Source organism: Antechinus flavipes, chromosome 1 (genome assembly GCF_016432865.1).
Source record: "Antechinus flavipes isolate AdamAnt ecotype Samford, QLD, Australia chromosome 1, AdamAnt_v2, whole genome shotgun sequence".
In the NCBI taxonomy this organism is placed as follows: Eukaryota; Metazoa; Chordata; class Mammalia; order Dasyuromorphia; family Dasyuridae; genus Antechinus; species Antechinus flavipes.
The window spans coordinates 84,519,728-84,535,567 of record NC_067398.1 but is presented as its reverse complement, the minus strand read 5'-3'; the positions used below and the strand labels follow the sequence as shown (position 1 = coordinate 84,535,567).

At 53.3% G+C, this 15,840-nt stretch overlaps 2 protein-coding genes across 2 annotated transcripts in view; one reads left to right on the top strand and one right to left on the bottom strand.

Moving 5' to 3' along the window:
* RNF123 (ring finger protein 123) overlaps positions 1–15,752 on the top strand; it is a 112,355-nt gene extending 96,603 nt beyond the window's left edge. The window contains exons 36-39 of the mRNA XM_051986466.1: positions 14,232–14,374; positions 14,882–14,976; positions 15,174–15,259; positions 15,348–15,752. Of these exons, the coding sequence (XP_051842426.1) occupies positions 14,232–14,374; positions 14,882–14,976; positions 15,174–15,259; positions 15,348–15,450 (427 nt within the window). The 3' untranslated portion in view covers positions 15,451–15,752. The remainder of the gene's footprint in view (positions 1–14,231; positions 14,375–14,881; positions 14,977–15,173; positions 15,260–15,347) is intronic.
* Positions 7,782–10,761, bottom strand: AMIGO3 (adhesion molecule with Ig like domain 3). Its single transcript, XM_051986489.1, has one exon. It carries the CDS (start codon positions 10,670–10,672, stop codon positions 9,158–9,160), a length of 1,515 nt encoding a protein of 504 aa, XP_051842449.1. The 5' UTR covers positions 10,673–10,761; the 3' UTR covers positions 7,782–9,157.
* Positions 15,753–15,840: the final 88 nt, after the last annotated feature.

Genomic DNA, 15,840 nt, shown 5'->3' with positions numbered 1-15,840 from the left:
ACTCACAGGTCAGATTGACATCAGCCTCCAAGCTGGCTCGGCATCAGTGGCTCATTGAGCAGCTGTCTGACTTCTCTGAGTCTTCGAGAGGCTCCAGCATAGCTTCTCTGAGGTTTTAGAGAGGCCGCCAAGGTGGGCACAGAGCAAATAGATTTCTGGTCCCGGAGAGAGGGCCCGAGTTCAGACTCAGACAGACTTTGTCTCTTAGCTTCAGTTTCCTGAATTGTAAAATGGGAATAAAACAGCCCCTGCCTTTCAGATGAGAGAACATTTGGCAGGCACTCAGCATAGGTCCTGATGGGTAGTAAGGCTTAGGTAAATGCTTGTTCTCTTCCCTTTCCTATAGGCTCGGGAAGGCTCGGGGACTTGCCCAGACCAGATACCAAGGTCGAGGCCCAGAATCAGTTGCCAGGAAGTTTTTTCCCCTTGGGTAGTTTTTATTACCCTACGGGGAGCAATTGGTAATAGACGGTGCCTGGGACCAGTGTGGCCTCTTGTGCTGCTGGCACACTGTCCCACTGCTGGGTGCATTTACTTAATCATCTTTGGTGAGACCTGCATCTACCCTAGGGCAGCCCCTCCCCATCCTTTCTTAGGTGACCCACGATCGATGCTCCTGTGCAGAGCCTTTTTCCCTGCTGCAAATCTATTCAAGCTGGTGATAGCAGCTGTTTGGAGTTTAGTAACCCAAGTGGGGTTTGAAATTCAAGTAGGTCTCCCCATGAGCTCAGAAAGAAGGGGCCAGATTGTTGGATCAGGCTGACATTCGTCTCCTGCTCAGGATCGGCACAGAGGACCTGGGGACTTGGAAAGGTCCTTCTTTGCAGCTCTTGAAATACAGAGGTCTGACCTTGGGGGATGATGGCCAGAGGATCGCATTTCCCCATAAAATGGGGAAAATAATAGTCTGCTTTATGGAGATGTGAGGAAAGTAGTTTGTAAACCTTAGAGCACTACAGAAATGGGAACTAATACAGTTGTTTCTGGGAAGGGTTGTTTCAGAAGCCCTATGTACACGATTTCTGGCTCAGAGGAGCTATGGAGATGTGGGGCTTAGGTAGCTGTTTCCCAAGGCCTGGGCTAGCTTTGGTGTTTGAAGCCGGTTTTGGTCAGTATGGGGTTGGGAGGATGAAGTGTGGGAAGAGAGGGAAAGGGAACTGAGTGATAACCACTGCTAGGAAGGAAAGGCCAGGCTGTATGATGGAAACCCCGAATTCTAGTCTTGACTTTGTCGTTTCTAGTTTTATCACCTTGAGCCTCCCTTTCCTCTCACTTTGTGGGGAGATGTAAGCAGCCCTTGTGGCCCCGCAGTGCTTTGTAAAACTTAATGTGCCAGAGAAATGGGAGCCATCATTACAATTCATCTGGCTGTCCTTCCACCCATTCCCCCTTCTCTCTCCCCCAGAAGCCTGAAGTTTCACCCTGGTGCCCCAGAGCCCTTCCCTCTCTGTGCTAGAACCTACCCATTGTTCACTTTTTCATCTCTCAGTATTTGTTTGCAACTCTCTGTGGGTGACACGTCAGTCTGGTTTTGGTAATGGGCTGGGCTCCCTGAACCAGAAGGGGCCCCTCGTTCATATGAGACATTGGAAGCAGATTGGTGTGTGTTAGAACAGAGAAATAGTATGGGGGGTGGGGAGGGACCCCCTGGCCGCCCAGCCTGAGCCTGCCCATGATCCCTGCAGGAGAACAGCAAGTGCTAGGCTGAACCATGCAAGGCCCTGGAGAGGGGCTAGAGTAGGGGTCCAGAAGCCTGGAGTTTCAAATCCTACCTCAGACATTTGCTAGCTTTCTGGGCTTCGGAAGGGCACTTAATCTGAAGCCTCGTTTTCTTATCTGTAACAGGAAGGTAATAGCACCTGCCTCATGGGGCTTTTGTGGGGATTAAGGGAGATAAATTTTGGGAATGGCTTTACAAATCTTTAAGTACCATAGAAATCTTAGAAGCCTTTTATTTAATTACTTATTGTTAGGCAGGAGTCCCTAACTTGGAATCCATAGACTTGGATTAATTCTATAGATCTCTCATGTAACAAGCTATGGGCCATTGACCACTGGGACATTTTACTCCTTTGGAGCTCAGTCTTTCCCCGTGTAAGATGAAGGGCTTGGACTAGATGATGCCTGAGACCCGTCCCAGCCCTGAATTCTAAGATTCCTGTGATCGCTGCGGCTTTAGCGTCCTCTCCCTCCCAAGGAGAGGGATCAGCTGAGCTGCTGCCCCAGGGTCAAAGCCCGCATCCATCAGCTGGGGATGAGCGGGGCAGCAGCCCGAGTAGGCCTTGGGCTTATGCTTAGTTGTTGTTCCAGCGGGGCCTGCATTCTGTGTTGCTGAAGACCCAGGGACTCCCCAAGCTGGACACTCCCCCCCTGTGAGAGTGTGGGGGGAGTATGTGCACATGCATTGCACGCGTGAGGAGGGGGGAGTATTGGAGGGTTTCCCCTCGGCTCAGGGCACGGCATTTGGAATCCGGCTTGCTGGGTGACTGGGAGGGTCCTTCCTGCCTGTCCGTGGCATGGCCTCCTTCCCTTGCTGCTGAGAGAGCCTAGATGGTTTTGTTGTAGAGGGGGCTTTCTTGCATTTGTGCATTCCTTCACATATTCACTCAACCAACGTTTGTTGATACCAGCTTTATTCTAGGTCCCGTGATGAGATCCTTGGGAATAGCTAGCTAAGCCCTGGCCAAGACATTGGGAGATTTGTGTGAGCTTCGGCGGGTCAGAGTGCAGAGGCGTTAGGGGGTAAGGGGAGGGGGAGACTTTGTGTCGGAGCACTGACAAACACAGAGGGGCGAAAGAGATGCCCTTGAAAGGCAGCAGGAGCTGGAGGCTCCCAGTGTCAAGCGGTTTCTTCTGACTGAAACTGGATGTCTTATCTCCAGGGGAGATTTGCCATGCCAGCCCCAGCAGCTGGTTCGGGCCAGTTGCACCTCTTTGAGGAAGAGCCCTTTCTTTCTCTTGGTTCCCAGAGATTTTCAGAAAGGATTTTAAGGGGGAAGAGCATGATAAAAATAGAGCCAAGGACTTTGGTTTCAAGAGGCTGAGAATCTTCTCCCGAGTGTCCCTAATCTGTCCCTGGCTGCCAGGCCATCTCGGCTGAGTGCTGCCCCTTCTCCGTCATTTCTGAGCCTGGCCTTGCCCTGCAGCTGATGGTCCTCAGGAGATGGTCTCTTCATGGCTGCCAGCCTTTCTTGGTTTCTGTGCTCTAGCTCCTTGGGACCTTTTCCCTTCTTTTCCAGGGTTCAGTTTGCAGTCTGTGTGCACTCCTTGAAAATCTAATATCCAAAAAACCAATTAAATTGCCCATGACCAGTTGCTATTCTCAGGTACTGCTTACTCACCAAATAGCTCCTGACCTTCAGGGAAGTGTCCATCAAAGCCCGGGAGTGATGTAGTAACATCGAGATTCCTCGCTCTGTAAGAGAGGGGAAACCCTGTCCCAGTCCTCATCAGCACTACTCTGTAGCCTCTTCACTGTGTTGGCACTCGGTCTGTTGCCTGGGGCACTCAGACCTTGGATCTGGGCAGCCGCAGGGTTGTCTGTCAGTGCTGCAGAGAGCCTGCTGCATCCCTAAGGGACCCTCATTAAATTTTCAGAGTTCTGCTCATCAGCGAACAGACCAGGGCGGAGACCAGGAAGGCCACTGTATTCCGCTACAGAGACTTGGGGAGCCTTGAAGGCCCCAAAGCTGGCGTGACTCTGTGCCCTGTAGCCGTATGCTTTGTGGTATCATCCCAGGGCTCAGTGTGATTTGAACTGCTTTCCCCCAAAGAGGGGACAGTAGCCTGCGTTCCTTTTGGGCCTGAGCCCAGCCCAAGGTAGGGTGAAACTGCTATCATAGTGTTTTTTAAATCACCCATTCAGAACCATTGATTCCAAGGAACTCATAGTACTCCGTATACATATATATGTATGTAGTCTGCCCCCATTCATTGAGAGGCTTTAATAGAATTTAATAGAATAGAATAGAATTCATAGGCTAGGCTTCAATAGAATTGAAGAACTGAGGCACGGACAGCTCGTAGGGCTTATCACAGATCCCTAAATTTGCTAGATACAGAATATTGAGCTAGAACCTGGCTCTCCTGGCTCTCAGTCCAGTATACTCCCACCAGGATGCTTGGTTGTGACCAGATTTTCTTGGGTGGTTTTTAAATTATTAATAATACTTGGTATTTGTGTAACACCTGACATTTAAAAGCTGCAAGTGGGAGGCAATATGTTCCCCTGGCAAGAGCGGGGCCTGGAAAACTCACTTCCTCTCTCCTGAATCCTGCAGGCAGGAGGGAGTCCAGGCTCCTTTTCCCAAGAGAAGGGAAGGATTGGGTGAGTGGGGACTTCTGGTGCCTGGAAATTTACCAGATATCAGCAGCAAAGCCCATTCTTTTCCATGTCCTAACAGCCTTCAGTCATTCAGTCACGTCCGACCCTTTATGGCCCATATGGAGTTTTCTCGGCAGTTACTGGAGTGGTTTGCCATTTGCTTCCCCATTACTGAAGGCCTATCTCCCCTTAAACTAAAAATAGATACAGCTTCCTCATACCTCTCTTTCTAGGAGGTACGAGTATGTGGAAGTCTGAGGGACTTCTGTCTCTTGCCTCTTTAAGTCCAACTTTGCACGTCCCTGTGACCCTCGCCTTCAGCTGTCTATAGTCTATATCAGTGGAAGGTATTTTGGAATAGTGGAAAACTTTTGAATTTGGCGTCAGAAGACTTGGGTTCAAATTCTGACAAGGTAATGCAGTGGATAGACTGTGGGGCTTGGAATCAGGAAGGCCTAAGTTTAAAATCTAGCCTCAGATACTTACTAGCTGGAAGACACTGAGCAAGTCACTTAACCCTGTTTGCCTCAGTTTCCTTTTCTGTAAGATGAGCTGGAGAAGGACATTGCAAACCCCTTCAGTATCCTTGCCAAGGAAACCCCACATGGGATCATGATGAGTTAGACACAATTGAAAAAATGACTGAAACCCATTATGATGTTGGGCAAGTCGTTTAGTCTTCTGTAGTAGGCCACTTTCTGCTTTAAATACTGTGTTTCTGTGAATTGGCAGAGAGAACCTGAAAACTTCATCTTTCCCTTTGGAATACATTTCTGTGTTTTTGTGTTTTAGTCCAGTTTTCCCTTCCTCATCCTACTTAATTTAAGCTATGGATCTAATAGGTCAGTTCTTCCTTAGTCTAGAGACATCTGACAGAGAGACGGTAGGGGGACGCAGAAGTCAAACTCAGGGTTTTTCCTTTTTAAAATGCTTCCCATTTTTGTTTCTAAAATTTCCTTTAGTGCTGAACAATCTTCTACCAGGCTTCTCTTATTGGGACCTGGCCTTTGGAGGTGGATGAGTGCCATGTTTTCTGGTTGAACCCCAAGAGTCAGGTTTAATCCCTTAGAGAATCTGAAGTGATCCTATGGATTTAGTACCCCCCTTATCATCTCCCATTGTCTCACAAAGGAATAATCTTCCCCCCTTCGTAGATAGGAAAACTGATGTCCAGAGGAGGTAAAGAATTTATCTCCATTCCTATGACAAGCACCTGGCTTAAGCCTCTGCCTGCTCTTCATTCGTCATCAGGAGGAAGAGTGGTCACGGGATGGGCTGGGTGGCTCCTGTGCCCCTGTCTGGCACCTTCCCTCTGAGCCACATCTGCCACTCACGAGCACACTTTGAGGGTCTCCTGCTTTCTGGGGTTCTGACCTCCCTCCCCCTCCAGGCTGGGGAGAGACAGAGAAGAGCTGCTGACCCTGAGGCAGCTGCAGCTGTAAGCTTTTGGGCGTCAGAGACCAGCTCACATGGAGGGGCTTTAGCAAAGCCAGGGGAGGGAGGGAGAATTCCGAGGCAGAATTCCCTAGAAGGATTTCTTCACCAAGTGTGTCTGGAGCCAATTCCAGGGACTTTCTGAACTTCTCTGAGTAGACGCCAGCCCGTGTAAGACAGTGACGTCCATCCCCGTTGCTTGGATGAGAATCCACTAGAGATGGTCTGGGGGTGGGGGACCGGTTCTGTGGGAGGTGTGTTCTTGAGGAGAAAGGCTGGAGACCTGGGTTCTAGGCCTAGCCCTGTTCTGACCATCTGAGAAACTGAGCAAGTCACTTCCTTTCCTGGGCCTCATTTTCTACATCTCCAAGATCCTCTGCTCAGGTGAAATCCAAAATCCCTTGCAGCCCTAATCCTGTGGCCCTTGGCCTAATAACAATCTGGAATATGCTCATGGATGCACACATGTACCCATGTAAATTTAATGCGTATATATGTATAGCTGCACGCGTCATCATTAGCCTAGTTCTGTCCTATTAAACTCACTAAAACCTGGTTTCCTGCTGACCAGGTGGACAGGCCTACATCTGGGGAAGGGAGGAGGAGGAGCACACATTCAAAGTTGGGCTTGCGACAGGCTGTAGTAGACCCAGGAACAGGGGCGGGCTGTCCCTTGGGCCACACTAACCAATCCTGGAGAGAGGGTAGGAACAGAAGGCTGTGCTCGGGAAACTCATCCATCTCGGTCATCTGCATCTTGTTTTCCTTTCCCGACTTTCTCACTCAGATTTTCTTGAATAACTTTATCATGCTAAAGGGCAGCGAGGTAGCACAGTAGATAGAATGTGATTGAGTAGCCCTGGGCAAGTCATCTCACCCTGTCTGACTCAGTTTCCTCATCTGTAAAATGAGCTGGCAAAGGAAACGGCAAACCCCACCAGTGTCTTTGCCAAGAAAATACCAAAGGGGCCCCAAAAGTCAGGCAGTTCTGAAAATGACTGAAGAACAACAGATTGTGCTAAAATCATCTGACCCTAGGACTTAGAGCTGGAAGAGGCCACTCATTTTGTAGGTGGTGGCAAGCCCAGAAAGGGAAAGGTCTGCTCCCAGTCACATAGATAAGGAAATAGGAGACCTGGTCCTGGAAGCCAGATTTTCAGGCTCCAGAGCCAGTTGTGCTCAGAGGCCCAGCTCCGGGACTAAAGCAGGGGAGGGAGAGGGAAAGGGGAAAACTCAAACTAGGTCCAACCAGGAGTGTGTGTCATAAGATTATTGTGTTCAGAACCGGAAATAACCTTCAAGTCCAACTCTCCTCCTCCACCACACTGTGCCCCCTGTTTTATGACGGCTGAAACCAGCTCAGAAAGGGAATGTGAGTGTCCCAGATCCCACAGGTGAGAAGTCGTAGCTATCACAGACTACAAGAAGGCCCAGCCTTAACCCCTAAAAGGCAGGCTTAAAATCTTTAAGAAATCTGTAGCGATTTCATGACTTTCCCTGACCTCTTCTCACCTCCTAGGACTCCTGATGAACTTCTTTTACTTCATTCTGAGGATCAGGGAATAATCTCCCCATATTAAAAATAGGAAAATTAAGGTCTAGAGAAAGTATGTTCCTTACCTGGGACATTCAGGGAGTTTGGCCAGGATAACAAAAGTGGCAGATTGTAGGCCCAGGTGGAGGAGGAGAAGGGCAGCCGCCTCTGCCTTGGGCCTGGAGCCTTCCCTAGCAGTGCTTACGGCAGGGATTTGACTAGTCTCTAGCATACGTGAACTTTTCAGGGGCTGTGACTGAATCCAGGGCAGGGAGGAGGGAAATGGCTCTTCCAGGAGATATCACTCTGTCTCTAATATGTAGGCTCAGGTATAATTTGTTTTTCTACAAGAATATTTCAGATGAGTCTGAACACTCAAAAGGGGCAGGCCAGGGGCCTTTGGCTGGTGCTCTAGGGGTGGTCAGAAAAGGCCTCTCAAATTGCTCCCCCCCCCAAAGGTAATGGGAGGAAAGATGTTCCGACTAAAAGTTTAGAAAAATAGGCCTTTTTAATTCAAGTTGACTTTGTGGCGAAAGAAGAGGCTGCATGGGTGACTCCTCGGGGCCTTTATTAAGTAATTGCAGAACTACCGAGCTCTGTTGCTCGGAGACTTGGCGCGGGGCGAGAATGGTAGTAGTAGCTCAGGGATTCTCAGCTGGTTGCCAGGCCCTTCAGCCACAGTTTTGACAAACTTTTCTTTTCCCGGAGAATATTGTTTTCTGAGGACTGTACTCGGTTCTGAGAGGGAAAGGGCTCATCGCCCCCTGTCAGTATGACCCTTCCCTCCCCTCCAGCTCCTGGACGAGTCCTCAGGAGGAGAAGTGTAGGGCAAAATCAGCTTTGAGGACGATCCCAAGAAATCCAGCCGTGCCCCCACTTGAATCATTCTACAGACCCATTCTTTCTGGATAGATAAACCCCTGCGCAGTGAGGGCCCAGAACTGTCCACAGTGCTTCCCTTAATTCGGCTGCTTCTGCTGCTTCTGAGAGTTCCTTCCTGCCTTGTGCCCCGTGTCTCTCACGGCGTGAGCTAGCCTAGGTATTAGTGCTGCAAAGGCAGACAGACTGTTTTTAAGAGGAAAAGCTTCTCCTCCTGCAGGGAGGTGACGGTGCTGAAGCTGAAGTCCAGGGTCTACCTCTGGGAGAGCTGCTCTCTGCCTGGGTCTGGGCCTCAGGCCGAGTCTTACAGACAGCTCTGGCCCCGGCTGCCTGGATTTCTTTTTAGCCAGGAAGGTCTGTTTGTTTTGTAGATTCCCGGGGATGGACTGACCTCAGGAGCCTGAAAGTTCTTAAATTCAGCTCTAGCTCTCCAAGAGGTCTGGATGGAAAGAGTTCGGGGGTAAAGGGCTGTTTATTCTATGTGTAGGATAAAAGACTTTTAGAGACCCATCCTAAATGGTCCGGCTGGGGCTAAGTTATTTATAAAACTGCTCCCAGCAGAATTCTAGCCCAGAGAAGCTTGGCTCCGTCCAGCAGCTCAAACGGCCCCTGGGACAATTCCTCCCTGTCCCATCCAGGCTGTCTAGCTATCGTTCAGGGAAACAGCAAGCAGTTTTTTATCTTCTGGAAAGACACCCTCCTCTGCACTTCGAGGGGCGAGCCTGCTTTGACCGAGAGGACCCTGGTTCTTCCCCGTTCTCCCTCCCAATGAGAAATTAAGTCTGTCGTCGGCTGCTACTGATGGCCCGGTTTCTGGCAAGTTTGAGTTGTGTTTAATGGATAGGAGGGGATGGGAGGGGACTCAGGCAAGGCTGACAGATGGAGCAGCAGAGGTATCGATCTCAGGAGGAAAACCAGCATTGTCGATATAGGTGGGACTCCCCCACCCCAAGAGGCCTTCCCTAACACCCAGGCCTGCCCCGCCACTATGACATGATGGGTGTGTCGGAGAACATGGAGCTGATGGATTCTGAGTCCGACTTGACCTGCAGGATCTTGGGGTTCCTGAGGTCAAAGTCCTCACTGACAGCCAGTTTGACCCTGCCATTCTGGCCCTCTTTGACCGGCTCCAGGAAGACCACGTGTTTGTGGGTGCTGGCTTTGCGACCGGGGCCCTCGGCGGGCGGGGTGGAGCTGAGGATGGAGGACTGGGCGCTGCACTCCTGGGGTGGGACCAGGGCCGCGGGGCGGCAGCAGCGGCGGCAGCAGGAGCAGGGGGTGAGGAAGAGATAGAGCAGGACCAGGATCAGGCTGACCACACAGCCCAGCAGCGTCGTCAGGCCCGTGTTGAAGGACTCGGACTCGTGCTGCGGGTAGCGGACGGTGACGTTGTACTCGTGGGTCTGGTTGTGGCGGAGGTGACTCCCGGCCGCCAGGCACACGAAGACCCCGCTGTGGCTGGGCTGGGCCGCCCTGATGGACAGGCTGCCGTTACTCATCACCCGGATGCTGTTGTCTTGGTTGCCCGGGAACACCAGGAGCTCGTTGCTGGGGGAGACCCAGGCGTATCGGGCAGCCGGGGCGCTGGCCTGGCAGTGGATGAGCAGGGGCTGGCCCACTTGCACCTCCAGGTGGGCGTCGGACCGCTCCAGGCTAGGGGCCGGCGAGGAGCAGTTCTCGAAGACCTTGCTGTGAGTGAAAAAGCGCACCCGGGAGGAGGGCACGTCGAAGGCGACGCAGACGTGTTCCTCGAGGTAGTCGCACACGGAGCTGAAGCCGCGCTGCCTCCAGCGGAGCAGCATGTGGTAGAGGCTGCAGCCGCAGCGGATGGGGTTGTTGTGCAGATAAAGGCCGTTCTTGATGAAGGCGGGAAGGGCGACCACCTCGCTCACCGGGATGCTGGCCAGCCAGTTGGAGGAGAGGTCCAGCACCCGGAGCTGCCTCGGGCTGAGCCCGTGCAGGTCATGGAAGGAGAAGGTGGTCAGGCGGTTGCAGCTCAGGTAGAGCCGGCTGAGTCTCCCCAGCCCCCGGAAGGCCCCGTGGTCCACAAAGCTGATGTGGTTGTCGTAGAGCAGCAGCTCCTCCAGTCCCGTGAGCCCCTCAAAGTCGCGGTGGCCCACGCTGTGGAGGCCGTTGGAGGACAGATCCAGTTGTCGGAGCCCACTGGCATTGTGGAAGGCGCCCCGTGTCAGACTCCTCAACTGGTTGTGGGCCAGGCGAAGGATGTGCAGGCGGGGCAAGGCAGCCAGCCAGCCGGGGTGGAGGTGGGGAAGGACGTTATAGCTCAGGTCCAGCACTGTGGTCATGACGGGCAGAGGGGCGGGCACGGTGTGGAGGTTTTGGTTGGCACAGCTCAGCAGGTCCGACGCACAGATGCACGCCTTTGGGCAGTGCTGGAGGACGTGGGACGCGTTGTCCGGGGAGCCGTGGGTGTCCGCCTCAAGCAGGGGCGGCTTCCCCAGCCACGACCACAGCAAGCAGACCAGGATCAGAGATGCCATGGTGGGGTGGGGATGGGTGGCAGCCAAGGCCCCGGACCACGGATCCCACCCCCACCCCAGGAGTCGCCCGAAGGGGCTCGTGGCAGCTCTCCACGCCAAGAGTTGGGAACGAAGTCCCCGTCCCCGGTAGGAAGGGGCTGGCGAGCTAGCTGCGCTCGGCAGACCCGGAAAAGCCAGGAAGAGGGCGACTGCTTGGGGTAACCCCGACTTCAGAGGGCCCCCAGCGGCTCCCTCAGCCGAGCGCGCCCAGCGCTGGACAGTGCCATCCCATCCCCAGCCAGGCGCGGCTGAGCTCAGCCTTCCCACATGGGAATGGCCCCCACCCCGTCTCCCAGCATCGTGCCGGCCGGCCCCTCGGCCTCACCTCCTGGCCGGCCGCCCCTCTCTGCGGGACCAGCCCCGGCCGGGGGGCGCGGGGTCGGCTCCTCGCTCCTACGCCCGGACTCAGCGCTCGGCGGCGGCTCCTGCTCCGCGCGTTCTCGGGCTGTCTCTCTTCTGCTCGCTCTGTTGGTATTTACCCTGGTGGCCCTGCCGGGAGCTGGGGAGGGGGAGGAGGGTGGAGCCAGCAGCCCTCCGATTGGTCCCGGGGAGGGGAGGGGAGGGGAAGGAGGAGGATGCCCAGAAAATTAATGAATGGCTTGCAATTTCCGGCTGGCCGCCAGAGGACGGCATGGCTCTCCCGGACGGAGCCGCCGGCCCAGGACGGGCTGTTCGGCTGCTTTTAGTGGCAGAGAGGCGGGCAGGGGAAAGGCGGAGAGGGTCCGAGCCCCGCCGAGCCTTGTGTCCAGGCGGCGCGCCGGCGGAGGGTGCTCGGAGAGCAACTGGCATGGCGGTAATCGTAAGCGTTTCCAGAATATTTCATTAGGATTCAGAAATTGCTTTATGGACATGATTTCATCCCCTCTTGCAAAACAGGCCCCGCTGGTGGGAGTTTGTGGGAATACTGTTGTTTGTATTTTAGGGAAACGAGGGGAGGGGAGCGAAGCTAAGAAGAGCAATGACTTCCTGGAGCCCGATGGCCAGGAGTAGTGGATGGGGCTGTCCCAAAAGTAGCATCGTCTGGGGGAGAAAATCCAGGCATTTTGAAGGAAGGAGGGGTCAGAGGACAGAACTGGGGTGGGGGGAGCGCAGAGAAGAGGTGGTCTGCCATGTTCAGAAAGTCCGTTCCCAGAAGGTCCTTCCCTGGAGCCTTGCCTGGGAGAGGTTGGGTGTTACTCTCTTCCCAGTGAACCTCTCACCCTTGCCTTCCCTGGAGTTGGGGCTTGTGATGCCCCAATTCCCTTTTATTTTTTCCCTGCTCCAGTGGGCATAGTCCTTCCCCAAGAAAATAGGGAAGGGTGGGAGGCTAAGGTGTTAAGGGCCATTTCCCAGGGATCTTGTGGCCAGGGTTGCCTCTATCGGAAGGAATTCTCTATCCTGGGAGCTTTGAATAGTTTGGGTAATGCCTCTATTTCCGTTGTTCACTCTTAGCTGATGGGATTGAAGATATTCCAGAAGTCACAGCTTATAGCTGGTGACTTTGTTGTATTGATTTGCCTTCTCCTTCTCTTCCCCTGCCCCTGCTGCCAAGGGCAGCGACCCAGGTCCCATCGGCCCTTGAGCTTCCAGACCTATAGAATGCCAGAAGCCCTCAGAGGTGAAAGGCCACCTCCAAGATTCTACTTGCCTGGAACTGTCAGCCCACCTTCAGGCTTTCTCTCTCTCTTCCCCTTTTCCTCTAAGACATGACTTGATTCTCTCTAATTCTGTGGGGCAGTGAGAATGTACACTAAATGGACTGAGGTTGGGGACAGAATATTTATCTGGGGAGGTCAGCAAGGATATGTCCTGACATATTATTGGGCAGCTGAGTATATTCCATCAACCCCACAGTCCTCCCCTCTACTCCCCCCAATCCAGTTTTGTTCAAATCCTGGAGAAAATGCTAGCCCGGATTGAAAAGGTTAAAGAATCTATTTGGGTGCAGGGTCTTAGGTATTCCAGAGGGAGAGAATGAAGGGCTTATGGAGATTAGACTGGAAAAGAGACCTTTGGAGTTAGGACCCCAGGATCCAACTTTCTAATGGGATGGGAACAGCTGCTATCAATCTTTATAGATTCTCAGAATTGGAAAGGACTTCTCAGGTGATAAAATCCCCTAATGTTCTTAACAAATAACAATCCCATTTCTGTTTAAAGATTTCCTTTAATGAAACTTGTTAGCTCTCAAGCAAGCCAGCCTACTTCATCTTGGGAGATGTCTTTATGTCAAAATGGTATTTACTTCTCTGTGATCCATTGCTCCTGGGCCTGCTCAGCAGAGCCAGGGCAGGCCTCCAAGCCTTCCCTAAGACGGCTTTCCGAGTACTTGAAGGCACTTGGCTCTATAACTTTTCTCTCCCCCCCACAAGTTTTCTTTTCTCCAGGCTAGACATTTCTAATTCTTTCAAATCCGCGGCTCCCTCGCAATCCAGGTCCGTTTCAGCTTGTGAATGTCCTTTCTATAATATAGCTTCCAGAATTGAAAACACTATTCCCCATTTCGCTTGTCCAGAGCACCGTGTACCACGCTCTCTGTATGTCTGTTTCTCCCTAACACTACCTCCGGTCCCCTCGGGAGTTCTCAATAAACACCGATTAAATGCCTGCTCTGTGGGGGCCTAGTGCTAGAGAAACAAAAAGATGCCAAAGGCAGCCCCTCTACTACTTCCTCGAAAGTCTCTGACGTTCTGGGCAACCAAGGCCTCAATTTTCCTTGTCTGGGCTGAGCTGCCCTATTTTGGAGTGGAAGACTGTTCTTTCCTTAACTAGTCGAGGTTTTCACAGGGAAAAGAACAAGGAGGAGGATTATGTGACATCTGAGTTGTGTGTCTGTCAGGAAAGCAGAGCATAACTTGAGTGGGAAGGAGAGTGACCCAGGGACCCCAGAAGGCAGGAAGGTGGGTCCGAGGTGGAGGCTGAAGTTGGCATGGGTGGTAGCAACTGAGCTTGGGACTGCCCTAGGGACTCTGCCTGAATGGGAATTCATGATCAGACTTCGGTCCTCCGGGTAGACTCCCAGAAACTTTGAGGCAGGAACCTGCCCCAGGCTTCTGAATTCCTGGACAGATCAGATTGAGCAGCCAGTGTGGTGGAGAAAGTACTCTGGATTGGGAGCCACAGGGTCGGGGTCCGGTGGCCAGTACTTGGGTAGGCCCCTTCCTTTCTCCGCATCTGGCTGGCCTTCGAACCAACACAAGCTCTCCAAAGCCCCTTCCAGCTTGAAATCCTACGCTGAGACTAGAAAAAGCAACCTCAGCTGCTTAGGTGAGGAGTGCTGGGAGCTGTCTGCGGCTTGGTGCTGAACCTGGTCCCAGGGCTCCAGGCCTATATTTGCCAGCCCAGGCCCCAGCAGGCTTTTTACCTCTAGTCTCAGGGCAGATCCTCACCTCTGTCCCAAGGAGCGCTCATCCCCCCGGGGTCCTGCTAGCTCCCTCTCCAGAGCCACATTGTGGGAGGGAGTGTCTGCCATTCATTCTTCCCAGGGACAGCCACAGGTTGGGGTGTCTGCATCACGAATGGAGTCTCTGCTTCCCCCCAGGGCCAAGCGAGCCACCGAAGTGCTCTTAGCGGACCCGTGCTTCCAGCTCCGCTCCATCCAGTACCTCCTGGGCCAGCCAGAGCCCACGGCCTCTGGTGCCACTCCCCCGCCTCCAGAGAGGAAGCACTTCTCCCTGCAGAGTTGTGAGTATGGGACTCGGGACACAATTCTCCTGGCAAGCCTGTGTGGCTTGGAATCCAGCTCCAACATGAGGACTGTGTGGCCAGTCGGCTCACATTTCAGAACCTCAATGTCTTCAACTGTCAAAAATAATAATAACCCTTCTTTCACCCACCTCAGACAAGATAATGGGTAAGAGCTACATGGAGGCGGGCCTACATGTCTCATGACTTCAGAGGTTGTTCAGTCTCCTGCCCTTCCCAGGCCACTTTTCAGCTAGCTAGCTAATCACTGCGCTGGGGAGGAAATAGATGTGGGGTCCGCTCCACCGCCTTCCCGTTCCCATGTTCCAGGCACTGGCCAGAGCTGAAGAGCTAAGCTCCAGTGCTCTGGAGGGCGACTGAAGGGTCGTCAACAGGCTAAAAGCAGGGCCCCAAAAGCGCCTTCCCCCTTTTCCCCCACCCCCAAGTTAAGATGCCTCTGAGGGGAGAATAGGATACAGACGAGATTTTGACCTTGATTCTCCCCAGACACTGATTACATCAGCCGGGAAGAATTAGCTAAAGTGGATCAGATGCTGGGCCACCTGAGTGAGGAGTCCAAGCAGGCGGCTGCCTCCACTTTGGTGAGTGTTCTCTGGGACCCTGAGCCATCGGGGTGCACGTGTGTGTGCATGTCTGGGTTTCTGGGCAGATGATGTATTTTGCCCGTGGATATAGAGTTCATTAGCTCAGCTGGGAACATCCCTACAAAACTGGGTTCATTTCCCCCAAGGGAAGTATGCCTAGTAGGGTCCCTGCCTCCCCTTCCTCTCCCCCCCAGCCCACCAGTGAGGAGGACCTGTGCCCCATCTGCTACGCCCACCCCATCTCTGCTGTGTTCCGGCCCTGCGGCCACAAGTCCTGCAAGTGAGTACCTGGCCTGGGGGAGGGGCTGGGCTGGGCTGGGCTGCTGGTTCCGGGAAGACTGAAACCTTCCTTCCCTTGCCCTTCCCAGAGCCTGCATCAACCAGCACCTGATGAACAACAAAGACTGTTTCTTCTGCAAAGCTACAATCACTGGGGTGGATGACTACGAGAAGCCAGCTTCCTCATCCTAGACCCCTGTCTCAGGGTGGGGGCCCCTAACCCGCTCCTCGGGCCCCAGGGGTAAGGCTAGGGAGAGGACGGGCACAGTCCTCCCTGTTTATAAGCCTCCCTCGATGGGCAGCTCCTTCACCAGCCAGGGCCTGCCCTGAGGAAACCAGAGGGAGGGGGATGGGAAGCTGCTGGGTGGCAGTGGTTCTTCCCTGCTCTTCCCAGCAGAGAGGACAGGGTTTCCCTTCCCTGGCACTGGCTTTACAAAAAGGGGGGTGGGGAGTAGACACTTACCAGTGTGAGTATTAAATTATTATTCCGTACAGCCCAGCCCTGCCTTTTTTCTAGGATGGGGGACAAGGACTCGGGTCCATTGGTCAGGTAAAGGGAGGTACGAGGTAGGCTCGGAGGCC